The 26,758-nt window shown below is 37.7% G+C and overlaps 1 protein-coding gene across 1 annotated transcript; it reads left to right on the top strand.

The window, feature by feature from the left end:
* Positions 1-355: 355 nt before the first annotated feature.
* Positions 356-26,758, top strand: LOC104160861 (RIMS-binding protein 2-like; the record flags this gene model as incomplete). The annotated part of the gene is made up of 10 exons (XM_009699103.1): positions 356-505; positions 4,501-4,659; positions 7,711-8,442; positions 10,167-10,284; positions 16,503-16,687; positions 18,988-19,156; positions 22,704-22,807; positions 24,646-24,717; positions 25,899-26,033; positions 26,626-26,758. Coding segments are annotated over 10 exons (1,851 nt in total), but the record flags the coding sequence as incomplete, so codon positions are not given.

The raw sequence follows: 26,758 nt of genomic DNA, 5'->3' as shown, positions 1-26,758 counted from the left end.
GTGGCTAAGTCATCCAGTAACCCTTTGCCAAGGGGAAATTAGTGTCTTTGTTAGCAGCCTCTGACTGTAGAATACTGAGAATTTTGACGTAAGTGGTACAGGGAAGAAAGCTAACAGCTGAGTTGATGGTCACATAAAACCATATAATTGTTCATGAGCAAGAGTAATATGACAAGCAAAAAATTCTTGAAAACTCAGGAAAGGTTACAGTCAGGGGAAACTAACATTACTTTAAACTGTGGGTATATTTAAATGTTGTGTTCTTGAGTCCTTATGTCTTATATTTGCCATTTCTTCCATTGGTTGCAGGAATAAGTCTGCTTCACAATTTTCCGTTTTTTTGTTGCTTTGCTAGATGGAGAGGAGGAGTGTTTTTAGCGAAAGGAGTAATGCAGCCCAGTACGTTAACTCGGATGATGAGGAAGATGGCTATGATTCTCCAAATGTCAAAAGAAGAGGGGCTTCAGTTGATGATTTCCTGAAAGGGTCAGAACTTGGAAAACAAGTAGGTAGCCTGGTCTTGTTGTTGTGTCAGGTGTCCAGCATGAAACAAGTATTTTATGAAGCTCAGCAGGCTATCCAGGTCACCATCTGATTATTGTAGCCATATTGGTAAACTATACAGACAAGCAGCTATATTGTGGGGAGGTAGATGAATGTCCTGTTACTGGAGCATAACACTGTCTAATGGGAACTGAATGCTTGGCACCATGCATCTATAGATCGTTATCCCATGCAGCCGTCTTAAGCACTGGAAACTGAGAAAAAATTGACATAGAAAATGTGACTGGAATGTCATGTTTGGGCTCTGGGCTTTTTCTGTGTGATATGTGACTACCGTATATGAAAACATGGTCTGAAAAAAGGGAAAGGGGGAAGGATTTTTGTGTTCCTTAAAAGCCATAACCGTGTAATCCTAATTAGCAGAAAACCAACACTGTATATACTTGACATGCTGTAATGAATAAAAAGATGTAGCCAGAAGAATTTTGCATGTTTGCACAGCTTTTAGCCTGATCCCACTGAAAACAAATATAAAGTAATTTATTACATTACTTTCAAGAGAGAGATAAATTCTAGCAGAGATATTTTCTATGTCTTAGCATGGTTGAATAATCTTGTTAGCCAAACATCTGACCTCCCTCTTGAAGTGTCCAAGCAATGTCATTCCTTCTCATACTAGTTCTAAGACTCTCTGGAATTTTGGTTCCATTTATTATAGAAGTTCAAGCATTTATAAATGTATAAACATTCCTCCAGATTTCCACTGTTCTAAATGTGTGGCTTCAGGATTTGATTTGGTTCCATCTTCACATACAGTGGTTCCCATTTTTAGAATACATGCAGTCATGCTGTGCTTACAAAATGTGCTTGTGGATGAGATGCATCTATACCTCTGTATGCAATTAAAATTATTCTGGCCACAAAGAGGCCGAGATTTTCTAACAGGACCAGTAATCTTATTAAAAATGCCTGGTGTAAGAAGTTTAGAGTGTTTGTAAGGGATCAAGATCAACTTCATTTTTCTGGTAACCATACTTCATATTTAACCTTGTTAAATAAACTTGGGGGTGTCTACCATGTGAGTACAAAGTTGCTGCTCCATATGGACTTACTACCTCAGATTATTAAATGGTGGTTTGAAATGTATCTCTTCTTTACCAAGCTCCACAAAATAGAAGGTTTGGATATGAACATTGGAAGGCTGGAAACCCTTAAAGCTATATTCCTTGAAGCCTAAAAAGATTACGCCCTGTTATCTGCTAGAAACATGCTCAAAGCTAGATTTGAAATCTCTCTGGCTGCAAGTATTCTGAGATCTGATTAGGTTTCAAATTTAGTTTTCATGTAAGACTGAAAGAATTCCTCATTGCTCTAAAACACTATGTCAAAAAATGCACTTTGAGAAATAGCAGTTAAATTATGTCTGGCAAAACAGTTGCAGTGTGTTAAGTGTAAATTGATTATCATATGTTTATTTTAGATCTTCGGAGATATACCTATTTGTAGTTGCATTGCTCATTTGCATTGTTTATGAAAGATGATCACTTTTACCACTCGGTTTCTTGATGAAGAAATAATTGGAGAAACCTAACCTGTGGTGGTTTTCTCCATAAGAAATCATTAGTTTGCTAATTTCATTATAATACTCATGTGCTGCTGGTATCTTCCAGAAGCAACTGCTATTCTGTATGCTGATTCCCTGTCAAAGGTCTTTGACTTTCTATCAGTTGACTTGCCTTACTCCATATAAAAGAGTAAAAAGACTGCAGACAAATGCAAGTAACATTAATGGTTTTTGTCAAGCTTTTTATTAGCATTAGATACAGCTACTAATGGAAATCCTTCATGTCTGTCGCATTGTATTTTGTAGGAAGATATATTGATTTTAAACTCTCCAGTTTAAAATGCCCCACAGGAAAGGGTGGCATGGATCACAATTCTGAAACAGTGGTGCAGTATCAGTCTCTCACACACTTTCTTTGTGAACTTAGAATTAGAAAGTTAGTCTTTCTTGCCCAGATCCTCACAAGTATTTAGGCATCTAAGTATCTCGACAACTCTTGAGGATCTGGGTCAGTGGGCCTGTCAACCAAGACTAAAATGGGAATAATAATTCTTTCTTTTATCACAAAAATGTATGAAGATACTGTCTTCTGCAAGCCGTTGATTTGCTCTGTAAATAGATAATAAGGACAAGGAAAGTAAGTATCAGAGATAGACCTGAAATTCAGAGACAACTGGGGACATTTGCAGGAAGGGCAGTGCTAGAAAACACGTGAAATATTAACCACAAGTGCATGGAATATATGGCCATGGAGGTTTCACTGGAAATCTGCATGTGTAAATGCACACACTTGTTGAACATAGAGTATGCATGCCCTATTACATACAGAGCTAATTAACTGGAAGCAGAATTGCATAGTTATTTCTTATATAATATCTCCTAGTTAAGTTTTGTTCCTCAATTAATGTTGTGCTTGAATTAAAAGACTTATTTAAATAATTTAGTGCCTTTTTAGCAAGGTATTCCTGTTATTAGAACCACAGTGGATAAGCCTTGGGGACAGTTTGCTCTGTAGTCTGATTGCCCAAGCAATCAGGGCTTTATTCCAGCAGTATTGGCCTCTGATAATATACAAGGCATTGTGCACTTAGGCAAGTTTTGTAGTACTGTGCCAGTGCAACCACCAAGTCTGTTTGAATACGGCTGAGAACAGGAGTGCAGGAGTCATTTTCTGTGAAAAACAGGACCAAGATTCTGCTGGAATGGAACTGATTAAATAATAAAATTTAGTATGAGCCACAAAGTTTAGATGTGAAAACTGAAGCATTAGAATATAGTCTGATCTTTTAACGTCAAAAAGAAACAAAAAACATTGTGAAACTGCAGTGGCTTTTTTTCTAAGATGGTCCTAATATAATGAATCTGAAGGATCTGACAACATTTATGGGCTTGGCACCAGGAATTACTGCTAAAGGCTTCACCGTGCAATCTTTTTAGCTCCAGAACAAAGAATTAAAAGAGGAAAAATTGTCTCTGGTATTTGGAGGACAAATCCATCTTCACTTTGGAAAAATTTCTTACTGTAGACATTTTCTTCTCATTGCTGGGATTGATTGATATCAGCATGTTACATAGCTATGGGAATCGATCTGGTACCACAGAAGTTACTTCTTCATTAATATTGCTAGGGGAAGGAATGCAGCAATTTATAGCATTCTAGTACTTCTAGAATATTTGATTCTTCAAATATTCTACTGCAATCTGACAGTCAGATGACTCCATTTGGAAATTTGTCCTCAGAAATGCAAGGAGTTTTGTTTATGATCTGATTTGTTAGATGTAATGTTTAACAGAGGCCACTCCTATTTAACATCAGCAATTCAGTAGGACATACTTTTTCCTCCTTAACTTCCAACTAATTGGAAACTTACAGGAACTTGAAATACTTGGACTAGTTTTTAAAGATAGTTTAGCCAGCCTATTCCTACAATGTTTAAGAGAATGAAAGCTTCCAATTCCATCAGCTACCTATATCATACAATGATGGTAACATCCTGCAAGAATTAAATGCTGATCATTTTTAGGTTACAATGTGATGTAACAAACAACTGTGAAGAATGGATGATATGTGAATTATCCTAGGGCTTTTACAATTTGGTCAGCAAGTCCATTGATGCATGAAGGACCTCTTTAAATCAAGGGAATTTAATCAAGACTGAGACTAGATTTGGTGCTCTGAATGCAGACATCCTTTTTTGTATCACCTATGGGAATAAGATTGAATTTCTTGAATTGGGAGCATAAACAGGCAAAAAAAAATTATACATGATCTCTCCACTAGAACAGAGCAGCAAGCTGCATGATGTAATTTATATGTGGTTATTAGTGTGATATTCAAACCTAGGAGAAATGCTCTAGTCCTCACTGATGTTATACAAGGATTTTCAGCTTTACAGTCAGTAAAGATTTTTCTCTCTCACCCTGTCAATTAGCCTCACTATTGCCATGGTGAAGAGTACCATACAGAGAGCAGCAGAGGTTCTGACTTGTCTGATATTATGGAAGAAGATGAGGAAGAGCTGTACTCTGAAATGCAGCTGGAGGATGGAGGAAGGCGACGAGTCAGTGTGACTTCACACAATGCGCTTAAGGTAAGTGTGGCGGCAGAAAAACCTCAGGAGTACCTCCATATTTTGACTCTTCCTTCACAGCATTTCTTTTAGTCAGTTACGGATTTTGCAGACCATTAAAACTCACACTGTTGTATTGACCTAGAACTGGGGTGAACATTGTTTATGATGTCAAGGCCAGTTTAATACATTTATTACTTTTTTTTGCATTATTTGATAGTTAATCTTTTAACTAACTGACTATTTTCCTATATGTAATTGTTGAGGTTGCAATTTCTGTTCTGTATGTGGGGACCTTTCCCATGTCTATACGACAATATACTACATGTGCTACCCAGACAATGAGTTGTTTCTGAGCAAGGAGATTTATGTAAACATAAATATGGAAAAAAAAACAGCTTAGGTTTTTCATGTTGGAATAATTTGTCCCTCTTTCCAGTGCTGGTCCCACCTCTTCAACAGGCTTTAAAGCATGCTTGTAAGAAGGGGAGTTGGGTCAGCTTTGCTTGATAATTGCATTATCAGAAATCCTCATGCTCTGATTAAGGAATCACTAGAGACAGTAGGAAATACCTATCAGAAATACTGCTTTAACGCTACAGAGGAATATTCATCATGAAAGACTTGATGTATATGTAGTATACCAATTAAAGCATACATAGAATGTTGAACCTACCCAATACAGAATATATATTTCCCATGGTATATTTGTACGTGTAAATTGTATTTGCTGTTTGTGTCTAGCAATTACACTAAATTGTGTTTTCTTAGAAAGCTGGATAACTTGAACAAGAGGGAAACCCACAGGTTGATTTTGCTTCCAATATGCTGTTATTTAACTAAAAAACCAATACTATTTTCTCATGCATACAAGGATTTTGACCGTTCTTGTAACTGCTTTCATGTACTGTAGATTCAGTCCTTTTATTCTGGTACTATCTGGAATGAGGCAGGTACTTTTTTCAAAAGAAAAAATAATCAGTGTTTCTATTATTCTGCTAACATAAAGGTTGAAACTGTAATCCTTGTGCATGCTGCTTCTGTCCCTTTCCTCTGGGAAAAAATGACTTATCCCTAGACCGTTCTTGTTCTTTAGGCATCAGAAAGCATATTTACTTCTTGTTTTTAAATCAGTATTGCCACTGTTGGTATTTAAAAAGAAAGGTCCAGACCCTTAATTCATGTAGTAAATCATTTTAGACCTGTTAAAGTCTGCAGGCATACTTCTCTTGATGTAGCAGTGTATGTGAATGGTATGGTTGGTTGACTCATTCTGCAGAAGTGGAATTCAGTATGTGAGCACTTCCTGGGGAAGGACGGGAAGGACTCATGGATGTCTGAGTCTCATTTGGAGAATATGGCCCACCATGCTAATAAGTTTTCTGATACAAAATGCAGGTCAGATTCTGCTCTCAATGTGCTCGATAATTTCCCCCTCTTTCACTAGATCAAATTTCACTTTGCAATATCAGTAGTTAACAAAACAATGAGAAACATACTCACTGAATTTTCCATAATGTAATCAGATTCCTGCTCCTCTTGCACCTGAAAGTATGCTAACCATGCCCTTGCAGCTGTAATTGAGTATTCTCTCCCAAGTTAATAGATGCCCGCAAGTAACAAGAAAACATTTTGCATGCAGATATATATTTGCTTTATTGGGAGATAATTATTCCCTGCAATGGTTCCCTAAAACAAAGGCTGACACGAGTGATCAAGGGAAGATTCAACACACTTACCTGATCTGAGCACTCTAAAATGTGGGATATTTGAGCTCCAACCAAAACTATCCTTGTTCATATTTATTGACTTTTTTCACTTTTATGGTAGTTTGTCTGAAAAATTTCACAAGTGTGATATGCATTCTAAGAATTAATGAAAATAGGTGAAACAAATACAGTCATAAAGTAACTTACAAAGTTCCTAATGCCTGAAAGGGGAAGACATCCAAAACTCAGTTAAGTTTAACATGTTAATTTAGAGAGAGGTATTGCTGAAGTCTCCAAGACAGTCCTGTCATTATTTATGGGTGCTGTTGTGTCCAGAGACCTACATGATCTGGGCATTGAGTAAAGTACAAGCAGAGGTGATCTCCATGATGCAGAATCTGTAAACCATGTCAATCAAAAACAGCATCTCCTGCATTATTATTCTCTTGTCTCTTCTCAAGAGTCCAACAAAGCTACTGCATAGGATTCTTCTGTCATACCAACCTGTGTTTTGTGTAAATATAATAGAAAAATTACAAAATTTATCTATCATGTTCAGAATGCTTATTTTATCCAGTCTGGAATAGTTTGTACCTACTTCTGGTATCAACAGACTTTTACTTACTTCTGCTAATAGGCTGATTTTCAAATAACTGGTTTTATCAAGCAGGTACGAGATTATGATGACAGATTTGAGGACAGTGCAGACCAAGTGACATCAGAGAGCAGCCTGCTTCTCAGGGTGTTTTCTGTGGAAGCCAAGCTTTAAAAATGGTGCAGTTTTTTTACAATTTTACAAAGGAAGCTAGAGCTCCTTTAATGATGTCTGCAGAATAGCTGTCCTCTGACAGGTGATTTAGGAGTATTTGTTACTCATATAGGATGCTTTAACAGATGCAAAGCAAGAAAGCTTGCTAGAACAGAATTTTCATTCTCAGATATGGGTTCTGGTTTCATAGAAAAATTAAATAGCAATTTGGCATGGGCCAAGGAACATACTGAGCATTAGTGCTGTGTTTTAATGCCATTCTCATTCACCATGCTGGAACCTGTATGCAGCTTTTATTGCTTTGTTTTAAATGCATGGGTTTATTCTTGTTAAGAGCCTCACTCAGTTGTTTGTACTGACCTTTCATGTTGTATCTGACACCCAGCAACTTCTTAATCATGTCTTTATTTTTCACAGATTTGCATTCAAAGCATGACATCGTTTTCACTAAATAAGCTGCATGTCTTATGTTTGCCATTGCTCTAAAACTAATTCTGTCTTTATTTTTCTTTTCTTCTCCCTTTTCCCTCCCATTTTATTTTTGTCACACACTATTTGTTCCCTGTCTGGTTTTTAACATTACATAATCTTAAGGAGTGCGATAAGAATAAGATCACTGAAGCCACTTTTTTGGAACAGCCTGACTTTTCACAGCAAATACATCACAGTAAAAAGCTTTTCAGTATTCCAGAAGTAGCTGAAGAGGATGGTGAATACTCTGAACTGCTATACAAGCAGGGTTTAGGTATGCCCTATAAAAAGAATCCCACAATAGCTAGAGACTCTAGACCACCTAGGCCCTACAATCAAGACCAGCAGCACAACTTCTGGTACTCAGCCAAGCACAGAATTTCAGGCATGGAGGATTTTGCTGCAGACGACAAAGGATGTAAATATAGCCGATCCTTATCCAGAAGCCCAGACAGTGGACTAGACTGTGGAAGTGAAGAAGAAGAATCTCGTTTTAATTTCAGATATACTTGCGATTCAGTTTCTGCCAATGTTGCATCTAGCTGTTGTGCAGAGGCTGCTAACTGTTCCTGCAGGAAAAGCATGAGGCCATTGCTTGCTCGCAGGAAAACTTTAACCAGACAAACCAGCATCGAAGAAGATTTTGGTGACCTGGGTCCTTCCTTTGTAGAGTCCAGGAGTGAACAGGTCAAGCCCAGTTACGAGAAAAAGTATGAGACTCAGAAATGTAATAGAACAGATAATTTGTCTAATGAAGATGTTCAGGGAGGCTGGAAGACCGACTTAAAAATGGCTGACTCTAGGGCAGCTGGTCTACTTGCAAAGCCATCCCACAGAGATGCAGAAGACTCTCTGGTGTGTGAAATAAATCTTCCTTCTAACATCTGCTTGCCAAAATCAGTCTGTTTTCTTTCTTTTGTTCTTTTTTTTGGTTGTTGTTGTTAGTTTTGGTTTTGTTGTTTTTTTTCCTGAATTAATTTTTAGAGTCCATCCTTTGGACCTATCTGCTACATTTTTTCCCTTTTTTTTTTCCTCCCCATTCATCTTTGTTTATTATTCTGCGTTTTCCTTTACAGTCCTCTTGTGTCATGCTGAAATCAGTTTACTTTGTTTTACAATGATTTTCCCACAGAACAGATTACAATAATGGCTGCTTTTATTAAAGGACAACTGAATCTAAATTTTAATTAAGGGTTAGCTGAACTATAATATTTCCAAAAGATTGTTCTTCTTTATTTTGCCCATCTAAATGTTACTTTAAAAAAAAGCTGCATTTTAACTGGAAAAATATTTCATTCTTGTTTTGTTGTTTTGTTGTTTTGGTTTTTTTAATGTCGAGGAATTCATTTCATCATGTTGTTTTTATTCACCTCATTCCAGAATTTTCAGGATATGCTCTTTATCATGAAACATCTCTGGACAAGAATCAAGATTCTTCCCCAGTGTGACAGTGACCCAGATTTATGGAGTCACAGGTTTCATCATACTTCCGTTTTCTACCTTACCTCTACACTATCACTACTTTGCCTTCCTTTTTAGACCATCTTTTCTTGCCTTTGAAGTTGCAGACTGCATCTCTGAATGAGAATGCAGGCAAACAGCTTCTTCCAAAGGGAGAGGCCAGGGCCGTTCCATATCTTTCAAGGATGCCTGTGTGTGATCTTGCCTATTTGCATTTCTGTCCATTAATCTATAGCAGAGTCTCCATGCTTTGATAGATGCATCTGTAGGCTTCCCTGCTCCCTAAAGATGAAAGCAAGTTCTTTACCCTCTCAGTCTGCAACAGTCCAGAGTGGAAACCTCAAATCTCATGTGTTTCATGTAAGAGTAGAAATCAGCTGCCTTCTCTTCTAGCCTAGCAGTTTATGCTGAAATGATCCTTAAAAATTTCTCCTGTTAAAATTGGTAGCCAGGCTGTATTAATCTCAATGACCGCATGATAAACTCTGGAGAGCATTAAAATAGTACCATTTAGTTATTAAAATAGCAACATTTTCTGCAAGGGTAATGAACAGAAAGAGGCAGCTGTGATGTGAGATGAAGTGTGTCTACATTCCCTTCTACGTGTTTCAATGACCTTTAAAAGGCTGTTACAACCAAAGGCCGTTCTAGAAAAGCAATGTGCTCAAAGACAGAAGTATGTACACTTGTTCACATGCTGCAAACTGAACAAAGCTATGTAGCTCAATACAAAAAAGGCTTGCCTTTTCAGTGCAGTCCAATCTCCACAGCTCTCATGGCTGGTTGTACTACTCTTCAGAAGATTATAACGTCATCTTAGCAGCAACAACAAAGGCAAAAGAATATTTCAAAAATTATTCTTTTCTTTTCTTTTTGTTCTGAGGTGTGACTGCTGGTTACAAAACTCTGTCATAAATCAGGGAACCATTTTTTCTTTTGCAGGTTTTCCAGGCAACAGTATTTACTTTTCAGCTAACCTTTCAGTTAAAAACTAAGTTTAGTTGCCTTTAGAGCTTATGCTTCTGAATGTGATTGACCTGATTAATGTCCAACCATATAACCATAATGTTACCATGCATGTAACTTACAAACTTGTTTTTTCTGTTGTTGTTTTTTAGCTTTTAGGTAATCCATCATCTGCAGGACGGCCTGAAAGGGTGGAGCATGCAGGGCGAAGGTCCTCTCATGGCAGTGCAGTGCCACAAAGGTCTCGACCAATGTTGGTCCCTTCCATTGGTTAGTTGGACAGATTGGTGCATTTCTGTTCTTTGCAGCCTCAGAGTTGGCAAGGCGGTCCTTAAAAAAGAAACAACAGATGCTTGTCTTAAATCATGGTTACTCTTAGTTTAAATGGCTTGAAATGGAACTAAAAACATCTCCATCTAAATATGAGTGTACTGGGGTCTCACAGGGGGCTGAGTCAGTAGTCATTGACATCACTGGGAGTCTTTTCATTGAATTTAGTGGGTATTGGAGCTTTTCTAAGCTTGCTTAAGCTTAGGTACTCTTAGATCTCACCTAAGAAGAAATTTGCAGGCAGGCTTCTATATGATCAGTAAAATAAATGTACCCATTCAGCCATCCATTCAGCCATCCATCTTTCCATTCATCAACCATCATTTTGCATTCACTTTCCATTTTCTTGACTACTTTTTGGAATTTAGCAGGAAAAAATGGAAGCTGTAAATGTAACAAGTTAGTAGAACTTGCGTATATTTACTAGATTTTATATTTCTTACAGAATCATCCCTATTCTGGTTTACTTCTGACTTACACTATATGGTGGTGCGTACCAGAAAATCCAAAAAGTAGTTCAGAAAAGATAATGGAATCAAGACACTATGGACAAATACGTATCTGTTAAAACTTGTGCTCTATACAGACAAATAAGAAACATTCACACTGAAAATCAGCAAACACATGCAAAACAAATGCAGAAAGAGTTCTATGAGCCTTTAGCAGAACTTTACTCCATGAAGATGTAAAGTCAGTCCCATTCCTGTCCCTAACCTGGACTTTGATTTGTGAATACTGTAGGTAGGCATCATCGGGAGGAGAAGGAAGCAGTGTCAGGTAATTCTCACCTGACATTTATGTGAATAAGAGATGTCACAAATGGGGATTATCAGAAGGAAAGAGACTGATCATTAAAGAATGCTTTTATTTTTAAATATTAAATATTTTTCCCTTTTCATAGAATCACACTAAAAATGCCTGTGCTGTAAATTAAAAGCAAAATCCCCCTAGTGGGCACAATTATTTTGATATCTAGTAGACAATAATTATTATTATTGAAACCATAAATCAGAAAACACAGCTGTAACGCATGAAGCTTTCTTAGTGTCTTCAGTATAGCATGACTGGTCAGAAGCTGATTCTTATCCCACACCCTAGTGTAAACCAGGATAATCTTCACAGATGTCAGTGGAATTACCCTGGTATGAAAATGGTATGGGGGAGAATCAGCTCCAGGGAGGCTGTTGTGCTTCTATTGACAGGTTATTGTTAGCTGAACAAAATAGCTTTCGGATGACGGTTTGAAGACTGTTAGATTTTCATGTCCTCTTTCATTTACTCTGAAAGCAGCCTTTTTTTCTCAGGAGTAAAGATTTCTGGTTTATGTTCAGACTACTTAAAGTAAGTTTTGTATCTAAGTTCTTTCTTTTATATTATCTGCTAAAACATTTTTTTATGAATAGCGAGAGAGGAGATAGATTTGTTTGAATTAATCCTTTGGGTTTCCTTTTAATTTTCATTTTAATTAAAAAAAATAAGGGAAGTGATTAAATTTATCAGAGCTCACTTTCTGTCAACAAAGTTAGGACATGGAAACTGCTAAGTAGTGACTTTGCTGTTTGGTAGTTCAATAGCAACAGCTTAGGAATCAGATAAAGAAATTAATTTCTGATAGTCAATTTGTGCTCAAACAGATGATTAAATAAAAAGTAAAATCAGATTTTATTTCTTTCAGTGTAACTTAAAGAATGAATTAGTGTGTTTTGTATTATGAACCATCCACAAATGCTTTTTGGGGAAGTTCCATTAGGAATAAATTACAATATTGTCTAATGCTGGTAACAAGCAAACTACTGAGCATTATGTACAGTATCTAACAAAAAAAATTATTTGCTCTGAAGCTATTAAAAGGCCTTATGTGGTTTAGCGTTCAAGAGTCCTAATTTCTGACTAGAAGACTAGTGATTAAAATTGCTGAAAGATATGTATGCAGTATTTCTTGCTTTCAGCATCGTACTGTAATAAATGACTTTGAGGATAAGCGAAGCAAATATAAACACTTGATAAAACTCTGCACAAAAGTTGCTTCCTGTAAGCCTGCTGAAAAAAATCTAGGAGATATGAAATGTATCAAGAGTTCAGATAAATAAAATGTGGTAAAAGTAGGGCATCCAAAAGCATTATAGTAGAGCATTGTCTACACTTGAACCCACTGTTTAGAGCTCCCACTGACAGAGGAAGTTTGCCATGAATAAGGGCTGCGTGTGTGGTTTTTGAAGAAGGAAGTTATTTTAGCTGTGTCATTATAATATGTAGTTCCACAAAGTAAAAAGCAGAGTAAAATAAAAGAAGAAAGTAAATATGACTGAGCCAAAGTTTAGAATGCTTAAATACATGAAGCTGTTGTTGGCCTCAGCATATAGCTCAAAAATGTGGATGCCAAATTTCTTGGTAGCAGCTTACTCCTTTACATGTTTGCCTGGAGTTTTTACTGAGCTACTCGGCTAAAGGGTCACTTTAGTGATGGAAAGTTCTTAAGGCAGCTCTGGGAGGTTAAACTAGTGGGAAGGACCTTCAAAATTGTAATGTTCTTAGGATTCCAATGATAAAACCTTTCTCCAAAATGTTTCAAAATTTAAATTCTTTGAGGTATTTTCTCCATTAAGCTATAAATACTTTAGATTAGCATCATCTTACAGGTAGGATTTAAGTAAATTAATTAATTTTTGTTTTTAGGTTGATACTTTAGAAGGTGAAACACAGTTTACAGTGCTCTTGACCTTGCAGATCTAGCAGGTAGGATTATTTAAACCTCGTAATAAAAGATGGTTCCTATCCAAAGATCTAGCTAACAATATTTACACTCTATGAATTTTAAAAAGCACAAAATGCAGATGCTTTAAAAAAAGGAGATACATATTTCTGTGATTCCCCTGCTGAAGAAGGATTTCTAGAGGCTGAGACATCTGGCAAAGCTTATGCAGTGTTTAGCCTTCCTACTATATGCAAGTCAGAAAAAAAGGTAGGCAAAGCCTGCCCGCAGGAGCCTCCGCAAAGGCAACTATACAATATGTTTTAATAGATCATTCCCTTTTTCTCCATAGAAATTACAATGGACAGTAACAGTGAAGGCGGTCGGTCTCGGTCAGGTAGTGAGGGAAATATTTCACCTGTAAAAGAAGAAGCTTATTATCGCAGCATTGGTGGACACAAGAAATGGCCTCAGCAGCGTACCATGGCCTCTGAATATAGATACGGTATGCCGAAAATTATTCATCCTTTATGACAGACACATTTTAGAGCTGCGTGTTAACAAGTGTGGTTTCTGTATGACAACATTGCATGCAATGCAGAATGCCAGGGGAGCTAGCTCTTAAGTTCTGTCTGCTCTCAGGTAAGTTTCTCCAGCTCAGCTGTAAGGGACAAACAGCCCTTAGTCCTCTGTCCTGAAACTGCTGTGCAGCCACCTTTCCATACTCGACTGAGTCCGAGCACACTGCATTGCATGAACCTCTGTGAAGCTATGCTGCTACTAATGCCAGTCGGTATTTACTGTATACACCTGAACAACCATTCATCAAAATGACCACATTGCCACTGGACTCATATAGACTGGACAGGGACAAACAGTAGCTGGTATATCACAACCCAATGTCCTGCAATAGGAAGCAGTTACCAAACATTATTCTCATTTATGGCTTTGGCTAAACAAAGATTTGGGGTCTTTTCAAAGACCACACAGGACTTTGGCTGTGTCACTTGATGAAGACAAAAATTATTCTTATTTTTAGGAATAATTATGTCATAATGACAAACTTGTATTACATAAGTAAGGCAGTTATACCCACTACTGATGGTATTTGTTGCTTCATCAACATAGAAATCATTACATGATCAACAACTCAGTTTTCATAGTTCATAACACAGTAAATTGAAGTGTCTTAACCCATGAAAGCAGCCCAGGCCATATATAGAGCTAAGAAACACATTAGGGTTTTGTTGATATTTGAAATGGAACTAAAGGGGCCCTGAAAGTTTAGGTAAATGGTAATTTAATGTTGAGTTTCAAAGCAAACACACCTGACTGACTTACAACCAGATCATCAGCTTGTGCATATTGGTGTATATCTACTGAATTCAATGCAACTGTGGTAGCAACTATGCACCAGTTGGGAATCTGGCTGGCTGCGTCCAAACACTAAGATTTTACATACACAATTATACGTGTGTGTGTGTATATATATATGATATACATATATACCTCTTGAAAGAAAAAGATGAGTGGCTAATAAGCTAAGCAAGAGGTAATTTGCTTTCTGGTTCACTGAAGCAAACATGACTCTTCTGAATCAGCTTGTTACAGGCCAGTGCTTTTAACAGGGGTACATTTGGCTATAACTAGTGTTTGCACCTAGCTCCCAATAACTGCAGTTGGAGTTGGATGCAAAAATTGGTATTTTTAATTGAAAAAAACAAAACAAAACAAAATACTCCTTAACCCACCTGTTTTACATTGCCTGGTGGGCCTGAGTATGAACCACAGAATGACTGCAACCTGACTGTGGCAGGAGAATAGAGAAGAATTCCATCCTTTGTGTCCCATTGCTTTCTGTCCCACATGTGCCCTTCTCCCACACTTCCTTTCTGTGCTTTGTGCCTGCCTAAAGCTTCTTGGCTGGAATTTTTCCCTGCCCTTTTGCTGTTCTGCGTTTTTTCCCTAATCACATCCTTTCTTGCGCTCTGGACCCAAGAGTTAGTAGCTGTTCCCTTAAAGCTGTGACCCTCTGAAAACTTTTTCTGGTAGTTTAAAAATATCAAATGTTCAATAAAATGCATCTGGTGTAGAGCCAAAAAGAGGAATTTTATCTAAAATATTCCATATTGAATGTTCAAAGTATTACCAAAAATGCGAGTCTTTCATTTCTAAGAGGTGATTACAGTAAAAATTGTATTAACATGAAAATTGGAAAAATTTTTATATAGTTGAACTACATTTTCATCATAATTCATAACATCACTTTCTCAATTTATTCATTGTGAAAGATCTTGTAAACTGGATGATAAATGTTGATTCAGCAAAGACCAAAAGTATGTGACTCCCACTGAAGTTAGCGGGACTTGCACAATAAGCCAAGTTTTTCAGAAATGGCTTGTGATTTTGAGGGCTTTATTTTTGGGGGGACTTCATATGTCTTGAAAGAGCCTATTTTTTGGGAAAGTGCTGCCACATGCTCTTTCAAAACAAAATTTAAACCCTTTGAAACCTGTTGATCGAAACACTCATTATTAGCTATTTTGGCCTAATTTTCTAATTCAGTTTTACTTAAGTCCATCCTTAAATATGTTCTTGCATCATGGACTAAATGCATTCTCCAGGTCATTTGAAAAGTCTGAAAGCTATATGAGACAAAACGTTTTTTATCATTTTTATGTCCTAATTGATTTGGTTCCCTGCAGTGGACAGAGTTCGGTGCAGTATCAAGTGTTGTGGTACTTGTGGATGATCTTTCCTAATGAGCTTATGATTAAATGCAGTCATAGCTAACCATTTCTCCTGGATTTTAACACATCTTGTTAGTGTTTGGGTTGGTTTGGGGCACTGCTGGCTGTGTTAACTATTGACTGTGTTTAAACAAAATCACAGGCAGTGTAGTTCCAACCCTGGCATAACTAACACTACTGAAATACATTTCTTCTTGCCTGTCTGGAGAGAAGAGGTTATAGCCATGTTTTAAACCTGGTACCTAAAACATGGTGTGTCAACACAGCTGGGATGTGCTTTCTTGTGTCCATGAAGAGCAGAAGCAGCTGTGCTGGAAAACAGGTGGATCCAAAGCATGGTTATTTTTGCAGTAATGATAAAGCCTATCAGGCCCATTCTTATGTCACTCTTAACATGCTTGATTAATTTATGGCAAACTCTAGTAAGCCTAACAAAAATTGCTTTCTTACCTGAGCTGTATTCACATGTGTAAATGTCAGTGTGGTGTAGGAAATCAACACCACACTCAGTGCATGCAGATTGTATATACTTTTCAAAAAAGTAACAACTTGCTAATTAAAAAAACCACACCAAGCTTAATAGGACATGCATTAAGTTATTGTTTGGGTTTTTTTTCACTGAAATGCCAAATATATTTCAAATATTAACTGGAATAGTTGAAAGATGAGGCCAACTTGTATTACTGAATTGTTCTTTTCTGAATTTACTTTCCTAGATGGCTATGGTGGTCATGACCATCTTTCTCCAGATATTTATGAAGAATCAGAAACAGATCCTGGCACAGAAGATATTTCTACTCGAATATTTGTTGCACTCTTTGACTACGATCCGCTGACAATGTCCCCAAATCCTGATGCTGCAGAAGAAGAGCTGCCATTTAAAGAAGGACAGATCATTAAGGTGGGATCTAAAAAACAAATGAAATGAAGAACCCAGTTTTACAGACAGGGTCTCCTTTGTTCCCCATGGAGAAAGCAACTTGTGTGACTAGGTTTTTTTCTCCCAGAGGTTCAAGCTGTAAATCTCACTGGGTCTGGAACTTAATATCTAGTGCTAATGGCTTAAAAATAATTAGGTAACGGGCACAAATCTCAAAGTTGCTGTAGATAGTTAGGGCCAGACTCAATTAGAGATTTAGGTGCCAAGATCAAAACTGTGACTCTGAAGCCCCCTATGTCCATTGCCACAAACCCTGCAGGAAAAACTGTTTCAGAGAGGATGTCTTTCCTGCAGAGGTACCACAAAAGTGCTTAGTGTTGTACCTTCGTAGGTACCAGAGCTGCTGTATTTTTTTTAATGCTGAGCACTCCTAGCTAGTACATACTTAACATTAATTAATGTCTAGAAGTTAAGTATTTCTCTTCCAGAGTCATCTTCTTCTGAAACTGGGAAAACCACTCCCTTTTCTGACTGTTTGGTGTAAAATACACAAGCCACCTTTAAACAGGGCGCAGAAGGCAAATTGGCCCTGTTTTAGGTGACAGGGGCAGTGTGAGACTGTCAGTGTTTGTAGCCAGCCCTCTATCCCAGCTTGCCTCATCTTATGATTGTGCAGCTGCAAGGCAGTTGTTGTTCAGTTTGCTGATCTGATTTGATTTTAAAAAGCTAGCAGATTTTTCTGTTGAATCAGCAAATCTAAGCATCTCCTCGTGCAGCCTTTTATCTAATCGACCTGGTGCAAAATGAGCAGAAATGAGAGAAGCAGAAGGAACAGCTGCTGGTAGTCCAAGGGTAATTGAGATTAGAGTGTGATCTGAAACAGAACTTGAAAAAATGTAGACTTATTTGTTACACTACCCATTTTGAAGATGAAATTGTAACTTAAGCTATTAAAATATTGACTGCCTTCCACTTTGTTGGACTGGATCCTAACACAAATTCCCTATCCTAAATCACAATGGTTTTAATGCTAAATACTTGGTTAGATATTTTGCTTACCTCCTCACATTATAAAAGATTATGCCAAAAATATGGAACGTGTTTAAGAGCTTATTTTGCTTTGCAAGAATGTTCATTTCACTCAGGTGTTTTAATTATTTCTTCACAAATATGTATGTTTGGTGCTGAGAAGTCTAGAGAGATCCCACATCAGATATTTACTCTCAGCGTTGTTTGTTTTATATTTGGGTCCATGGTGATTACTATGTTATCTGCTGCTTTGAATTTCTTATCAAATTGTTGTGAAGATGAATTAGTTTGCATTTTCAAAACACTTTTCGTACATTACCTGAGCAGTGGGCTGGGAGAGGGTCAGTTCCACCATGAGCTGTATGAAGTCTGTCCCGTACATGTGTTATGGTCACGTATGCTGCACTGCATGAAGTAGTAGTGGTGGCAGGTAAGTCATGGCTGTATAGTGATTAAAACTGAAAAACATTCCTTTTGCTCTAGAAAGTTGAGGCAATTCAACGGTCGTTTTTAATGAACTCAGATTTGAACTGAAGGGATTGGTTTGGGGTTTTTTGTTTGTTTTTAAAGAAGAGAACAAAAACAATTGAGCCTAAACAAGGAACAATCTAACTCAGTCGTCAGTTTGGCCTTGAGAACATCATTTTCGTTTAGTACAGTCCTTGATCTAGGCCTTTGTATCACTACTAGCCTTTATGAATTGACTGCATTTTTAGAACTTAAGAGAAATTTTGGATTTACCTGTGCTCATTGATGAAAATTCATGCTATTTTTATACCTTAATTCATGTTTTCTGGAAAGACAATAGCAGAGCATAAGTACATATATCAAGTATATTAAGTATGAGATAGGCATTTTTGATCATATAGAAGTTGTTCCAGTCAAAATAACAACACTTTGGCAGAGTTTTGCAAATGCTTCATTTTGAATATAGTTCATATGGCACCACTTTTGGTGCCATGTGAATTATTCTATAAACATTAGCGTAAATCATAAAGTATAATTTTGGCTCAGCACAGGGAGAAACTGATGACTTTTAATGGTGTGTCTCACTTTTTGTGCATTTTACTGCTAACAGAAAAGTCCAAATTCTGCTTATGTATCTGAAGTCATAATTCAAATTAACATAACAATTCCAGTTCTGTAACATAAGTCAGAGTAGCCAGAACCTAATATAATTCCACATTCAAACTGTAGTCATCTGTGTATGCTTTATTAACCATTTAGCCTGCATTAAAATTCCTAAACACGAACACCTTTATTGACCAACATTATCACTCTTTGAATAACAGGTTTATGGGGACAAAGATGCTGATGGATTCTATCGTGGAGAAACCTGTACAAGAATTGGCCTTATCCCATGTAACATGGTCTCTGAGATCCAAGCAGATGATGAAGAGATGATGGATCAGCTTCTGAAACAAGGCTTTCTTCCTTTGAACACACCAGTTGAGAAAATTGGTAAGGGAAAACAGATACACTTCACCTCCTAAACTCTGGGTGCTGTTAACTTGGCTGGATCCGCTTTGCCTTTTGTTTTTACTATACGCAGATGCATCTAAATTTTACAGCAGTTTACTATACCATGGGATACATTCTGTGTCAGTATCTGGATGACTTTATTCAACTAATATTTAATCTTGGTCACATCTTTTGCTGCAAATAAGGACTTGTATCTTCACCACTCCACTCATTATTTTCTTTTCTCTACTTAAAAAAAAAAGAATGGCTTTTGTCACCTGGAAGATTTCTAGACACAGAACATGATCCCTGTGCTTTGGAGTGTGCTGTGCTGGGGTGCTTTGTGATATGCTCACTGCTGCAAAGCATAAAAAGAATCACTTATTTGTTGTTATTTTTACTCTTCTACATTTTCCTACTTTACCAATAATTTAAAGGGATGGTGGCAAAGGGTTATGTGTAATCTCATTTGGGATAGCACTACATATGAGATTTTATGGATATTGCAGTAACAAACCCTTTAAAAAGCAGAGTTTGGCCAAACAATTGTGTGTTATGAACCACTTGTGTTACATCATTGGTTCAGTGTTGTACACAGATACACAATGCAAGTATCTTAACTTTGATTGCTTTCTAAAAATAAATTTCATACAACTATCTCAATATGTTTGAAAATTTTCAACATGATTCAGAGAGTATAAAGGGCTGGAATTGGTTCAGTCCTGTTTAAAAGTGAACTGTAAAAGTGGTTGCTAAAAAAACAGAGATCTTCCACAATTGTTTTCTTAGATTTAAATAAAACCTTATCATTTTCAAAATTGTATTAGTAAATGTGAGACAAATTATTTTACTTTTTTTTTTTTTAAGATACTGAGATATTTTAAAATTCTCCATTGTCCATGGAAGAGAAGGATGATTTAAATTCTTAAATGCTTAATTGAGGTCCTAATTCAAATCTGTGTATTTATTTACTTATGGCACATAATACACCAAACACTCCTACCCACATCCACCTGTAAACCCCACTGCCCATCTGCTCCTCTAGGTATAGCACGCACACCTACATGTACATTTACAGGACAACAACTTGGGATAGGCACACAGTGGGACCTACAGATGTGCCTGAACAGGTTGGCTGCCTACAGCATTAATCTCCACTAGTCGTTTTTGCATGGGTCTGCATCATTTGAAGTCTATTAGACACAGATACCCAACCTGCTTTAGGTACATCTGTAAACACAACTGGGGGCCTGATGGGATTCAGAAGTATCTAAATATATCTCTGCTTCTAGCATTGAGGTCACACGTGAGTACAGAAACTGTCCTCCTGCACCGCTGTGGTTGAAGCTTGCTGCTTTAAGTCCTGCTCAGTGCTCTCAGTTCCTATCAAAGTCAGCAAGTTGTTGATACAGAACACTTGTGAAAATAAAACCACTAGTCTACATAGCTCCCCATAATTTGAGTATTTTGGCTGTCTAACAGTCATATTTTGCAAATATAATTGGATTTTTTTGTTGTGCTCAACTGGCAGTGTCTCCTGAAATAGCAGACAAATCAGAACGTTTTTATCTTGGAAAGAGGGAGAGGCAATTTGTGACGGAAATGTTGCCTTGCCTTACATTTTTATTCTGGGATGTTTCTGAGCGAGCTGTTAGCAACCTACCCCCAGCAGTTCACCTTTAAATATTTTAGCATTTTAAAAGCATCATGTATTTTCTTTTAATATGGATTTAAATTGTTAGCCATTTTAAAAAACAAACAAACAAACAAACAAAAAACCAACACATGCTTTTACTAATGGATTTGGAAAGAATAGTTAGTTTGGCTTAATTTAAAACTAAATATAAAACCTGAATAGCAGAGATCCACAGGCTCAGACCCTCACTGTCACAGAGGCTGCCCACGTGGATTTTTAGCAGAAGCAGGCTCTAATTGCCAGTCTGTCTCATATTGTTACTCATATTTTTAATGTCATATCAGACACTTTATATGATGTGTTCACGTGACTATCTTTTTCTTAATCCTTTGCCCACATTAAATCCTTAAAAACAGAACTTTGAACAGCTTCATATCTTTTCTTCTTTTATTTGTATGCATTCCTTTCCTGAAGTCAACTGTGACCGTTTCAAAGAGAGCACACGCTCTGTACACCGCAGATCCAGAAAGTCTAAAAGAGGTCTGTGCTAAGAACCAATAATTTGATTCAAGCTGTAAATTAGCTGAAATGATTTGAGCTGTCTAGATTTATTTTTTTAATGCCTTTGGACTTTTGGAAACCAGAAGTTGGAAAATATTGTCACATAGCAATTATGTATAGGGTCCTTTGTGGATTCTTTTCTTGGTTGTAGAGGGGCCCTAGACCCTGAACTGTGGGCAACGTCTTGCCCCAGAGAAGTACTTCAAAGTGGAAAGTGCGACTCTGAGACAATCATTTAGGTATGGGTTGATCCAGGCTTTGGGGGATTGGGTCCCACATCTGTTACAGTCTGTGCCTTCATTTTGGATCTCTCCTTGTGTTCCTTTGCATTGGTAGCTGGGACAGTAACTCCAAACCACCCACTGCAAAAGTAAGTGTTCTCCTCTGACTGAATGCGTCAGTGTCAGTGGTGGGTGATGTGACAGCTGTGAGTGCATGCTGCACTCAGTATTTGCTCCTACGTTAGCTGAACCTTTAATGTCCACCCTCCTGCCAGAACAATCGTAGGGTACCTCCTAGCCCCAGGTTTCCTTTGTCACACTGCATAACCCTCACCAGACCTGCCCTCAATGCCTGTCTGTAAGTAGCACTAACAAGCATGTTTCTCTTGCTACAGCAATCATCTGCAAGAATCATGCTAATAGCATTCAAATTTTAAATGAAGCCCATTTTGGACTTCTTTGTAAACGTTTAATATCAATCAATAAACATTTCATGTCATTCCTGGAAACTACAAATCTTACTCCTTTCCTTCTGTTCCCCACAAAGGAAACTTGCAAAATTAAACAGTACTTGAGAATGTGTTTTTTGTAGTCAGCGTCTTGACAATATTGCAAACCACTTGTGTAACCAGTAGCCTCTTCTGTCTTGGGACAGCTGAGAGTGTCCATTTCTCCTTCCAGTCTCCCAGCAGAAAGTTGAATAATCCCAGGCACAAAATTCCTTGTGATTAGGAGAGGGGAAGGGAATAGGCAGTAAATGTGGAAGTTTGAATAAAATGGAACAAATGTGAATATTTTGACTTTGTATAACTTGGTAACCTCCGATTCTTACAACCAAGAATGACTGAAAATTTCAGAATATTAGTTTTGCAGATAAATACTGTTCAGAGGATTCAGTGGCTTAGAACAAAGAGGGCAAGCCAACTGTTAAAAAACTATTTATGAAACACACATGCTGTTTTGAAACCTTTATCTGTGTTAATAGGTTTGGTAATCTGTGACCTTTTATCACTGTGCTAGAGAAATACCAACATTGTTACTGCGCTGTGGGGAGAAGTTGCACCATGCTTTTCTTTTCAAAATAACTTTGATAGCTTTCCTTCCCTTGCTCTCCTTGTGATTGGAACAGAAAGAAACAGACGGAGTGGTAGACAACATTCAGTGTCGACAAGAAGGATGGTGGCGCTGTACGATTACGATCCAAGAGAAAGTTCTCCTAACGTTGATGTAGAGGTATTGACATAATTGTTTACTGTGTTTACCCCTTATGGAGCCATGCCATAGTTGATATGGGTAAGCACTACTAGACATTTACAGTGGATGGGCAAAAAAAAACCACCAAACCAAACACATTCAGAATCACAAACATTGGTCAAGTGTTTTCAGGCAGATGTACATGACAAGCTTATGACTTCTGTACAAGTAGATTTATGGTTCTTGCCCCAACAAAATCAAGGAATGTCCTTTGTAGGCTTTATTTAATATGGCTCAATCCATTATATAGTCAGCTATGGATATAGGTTGTGCAATACATGTGAAGCCATAGGTATATAACAAAAGTCTATAATGAAAAAAGCATGGAGTTATAAATAGTAGGGAATGATTATTTCCAATTATTGTTTTCCAGTTTCCTTTGTATGATTCCTTGTAAGAACGTGATTATTTTTGAGAAGCGTCCTAGCTCATGCAGACCAGCTGATCATGATGCATGCATTCAAATCTCTGTAACCTACAATTCCTCCAGAAATCAACCCTCCTTTGCAAGCCAAACCAGAACAATACAGCACAGTAGAACACGATTTGTAATATATTGTATTTTTTCTCTTAATTGATGCATCTGAACTTTTGTGAATGCATGTCTTGTCTGTAATCTTTTTTTTTTTTTTTTATAACAATGTACGGCTATCTTAAAGAACAACTGAGCATTAGGTAGATCTCCATTTAAAGAACAGCTGACCGTTAGCTAGATCTTCATTATGCGTTTGTCTTCCATTTACCTACATGCAGTCTCCCATCTCTCCACATGTGTTATCAGCAACAATAGAATCACTTTTTACATTGTCTTTGATGTTATATAGGAAGTCCCTCGACCAAGATTTGATGCAGTTTTCATTTATACATGCATTGTGGTAAGAATGTCAGGGTATACTCAAAGCTCTAAAAAAAAAAAAAAAAGCATACCTAGGAGCTTCCTCAGTTATCCTTTAAAACATTTTTTTTTTTTTAATTGGTGAATTGTAGAACAATTTGGAATTTTTTAAAGAAAAAAGTAAATTTTAAAATATGTGGGACTTGATGCTTTAAAACACAGCCAGAGTTGTCTTCTCTTTCTCACGGAACCAAATTACAGTGTTTCAAAGTAGTTTGGGCAACAAATGAAATAAATTGTCCTGATATATTGCAAACATTTTATGTGTTCTCTCTCTTTCCCATGGCCACAGGAAATTAAAAATAAGTTAAAAAAGAAAAACCCTGATAAAATACATTTAAACCACAGGCAATTAAAAAGAGCCCAGTGCACTGTTTGCAGATCAGAGACTGGAGATGCCTTTATTGAAAGTCTTTAATGAACGGAACCCAGCGTAGCTCCACAACTTCAGTTCAGGAATGTTGTGTTTCAGGAAAAGCAATCTTGGCTGGTCTTGCACCCCTTAGTCCTAGCGCTCAGCTTGGTACAGAGCGTGGACCTGAACCACGTCCCATCCCTACATCTCGTTCCCTCCTCACAGAAGGATTGACTTTGAGGGACCTTTGAGGCCACGTAGTTCAAAGCTTCACAGGTTGCTGAAGGCTTTGGGCAGATGAGTTCTGAGTATCTCCAAGGTCTGGTTGCACTCAGCTCATTTGTCACAGGGACCCCTGGGGGTGTCTAGAAGCTAGTGGGAGAGCTACGGGATTTAGCAAGCTTAAAAAAAAATAAACAAAAGAAGGTTTTGCTCTCAAAGTTCAATTTGGTTTCATCAACCATGTGAAAGGAGAGGGAAAAATATTAATGGATTTACTATTAATAAAGAAAAAGGTCTACCTTTGCCCAAAACCCCATGCAGTGTCACGTATTCCTTTTCTTGCAGGCTGAGCTGACGTTCTGCACAGGGGACATTATTACTGTCTTTGGTGACATTGATGAAGATGGATTTTACTATGTGAGTTGGCTTCTGTTTGGTCACTTCAAACTGCTACAAACTGTTAGAGCAATCTTCACCAGTGTGACTGATGAAACGACAGCCTGGGGAGAATTTCAGGTCACAATTCCCACTCGCAGTGGTGTGGGAATAGCTGTGATCCTAATTTAACAACACAAACTGCCAAAGTGGGGTGAGCATCACCGCTCCCGTTTTGTACCTGGGAGACCGCCGTCACAACCATCCCCGTTAGAGCGCCAGGGCGTGACCCTGGCCTCGTGGCTCCCGCTGCTGCAGGGACTGCAGCAGAACCCAAGAAGCTCCCTCAGCTGGAGGCGATCTTGCGGCACTGAAGAAGGTTCACACTTGCCACTTCAGCACATGTTTTTAGGGATTGTTTTTCATGCAGCTCAGAGCTGCCTCTGGCATTTTTGAAGTAATATTTGCCTCATTTAGTTTGCTAGAAAATGTATATTTTGATCACACATGTATCTATGCAAACACGTGAAAAACTTCTACTGGGTAAGGCATTCCATGTGGGAGAAAAACCTAGATAGAGCCTGTCCCTACAATAAAGGGGTTCTCTGATTAAAATAAAACCGCAAGACAGTTCAGTAGTCTTTTAAGCAGTGGTCACCTGATCCTACTACTTTGCCATTCCTTCAAAAAGAGTTTAATCATGGGAGCCAATAGTCCAGCATCGCTTGCCCAGCTGAACTGTCTTCAAGTTGACAGCAGCTGCCAACCTGCCTCTTGGACTTGCATTTTCCATTTCCATGGTGTACTGGCCATGGAAAACAGGCCCAGCTCTCCAGTTCAGATACATTTCAGAAGTGACCCTTGTCACGACCCAAAGGAATCATTTGGTCACCTCAGAAGTGCCTTTGGGTTGTGCAGCCCAGCACCACAGGTGCCCGTGGCGTTGCAGTCCTAAGGACGTAAGTCCAGAAACTCTGTGAGAATTCAGTTCCTGCTTCTCCACTGCCCATAGGTAAGAACACAGGGACTCGTTTGCTCTCCCTTATGCACACGAGCTCCTGTGATCTTCAAAAGTGTGTGAGCTCTTAAGGTCCCAAGTGACCTTAGATGGGTATTTCCTCTTCCTCCCTGCCTTTGAAATAGCCAAAAGTATTTCCTTACCTTCTTGGGAACCTACATTTGCTTTAATTAAAACATTCACTGAAATTTTCATCATGTTGCAGGGTGAACTTAACGGACAAAAGGGGCTGGTTCCTTCCAACTTTCTTGAAGAAGTGCCTGATGATGTTGAAGTCTATCTATCTGATGCACCCTCACGATATGTTCACGATACACCGATGCGTACAAAAGCAAAAAGGGTAAGCAACCGAGTAAGAAAAACTTAAAATTTTTATTTTCCATTCCATTTTGTCTCATATATAATTTAGATATTAATTTAACATTTTAAATCCATGTGCCCATTTAAAATTAACTTTCAAATACTTAAGCTAAAACATAAGGAAAAATGACTTTACTTAGCCTTCCACTAGCTTGTTACACCTGTAAATGAAGAAACTAAATTTACCATTTGATTGCAGTCCTTACAGTACCTTTGATTATCATTTGAGTTTAAGCAGCTTTTCCCCAGTGCACGTAGTTACTTCCTAATGCTTCTACTCTTACTACATGCAATATCTAGATGAAAGCAAAAGTTCTCGTGGAGAAAAGACTGGTACAAGCATTCCTTTAAATACAAATTGTAAACGCAGCTGATGGACAGTGTTCATCTTTTAATCCTTATGACTCCCTATTCCAACTGGCGTTAGTTAATTGCCCAGAGACTTCTCTTTTATGAAAGACTAATCATGTTTAGCATATGTCATTTTTGGTTTTGTTTCATCACTGCAATACTTTTCTATATTATATATTTTATATATATTTTTATTTCTTTGCTCATCTGCTTGGAAACAGAAGAAGAGTGTTCATTTCACACCTTAATAAGGCAATGTAGCCTTCACGTAAGTGAGCAACTGAAGATACCAATAGAGATTTCAATTAAAGCTACCTGGCTCTCTAATGCAAGTCTTGAAACTTAATTGTGGGG

The sequence above is a fragment of the Cariama cristata genome, unplaced genomic scaffold (assembly GCF_000690535.1).
Source record: "Cariama cristata isolate BGI_N322 unplaced genomic scaffold, ASM69053v1 scaffold15434, whole genome shotgun sequence".
In the NCBI taxonomy this organism is placed as follows: domain Eukaryota; kingdom Metazoa; phylum Chordata; class Aves; order Cariamiformes; family Cariamidae; genus Cariama; species Cariama cristata.
The sequence above is the reverse complement of the archived record's forward strand: the minus strand, read 5'-3'. Positions and strand labels throughout refer to the sequence as shown.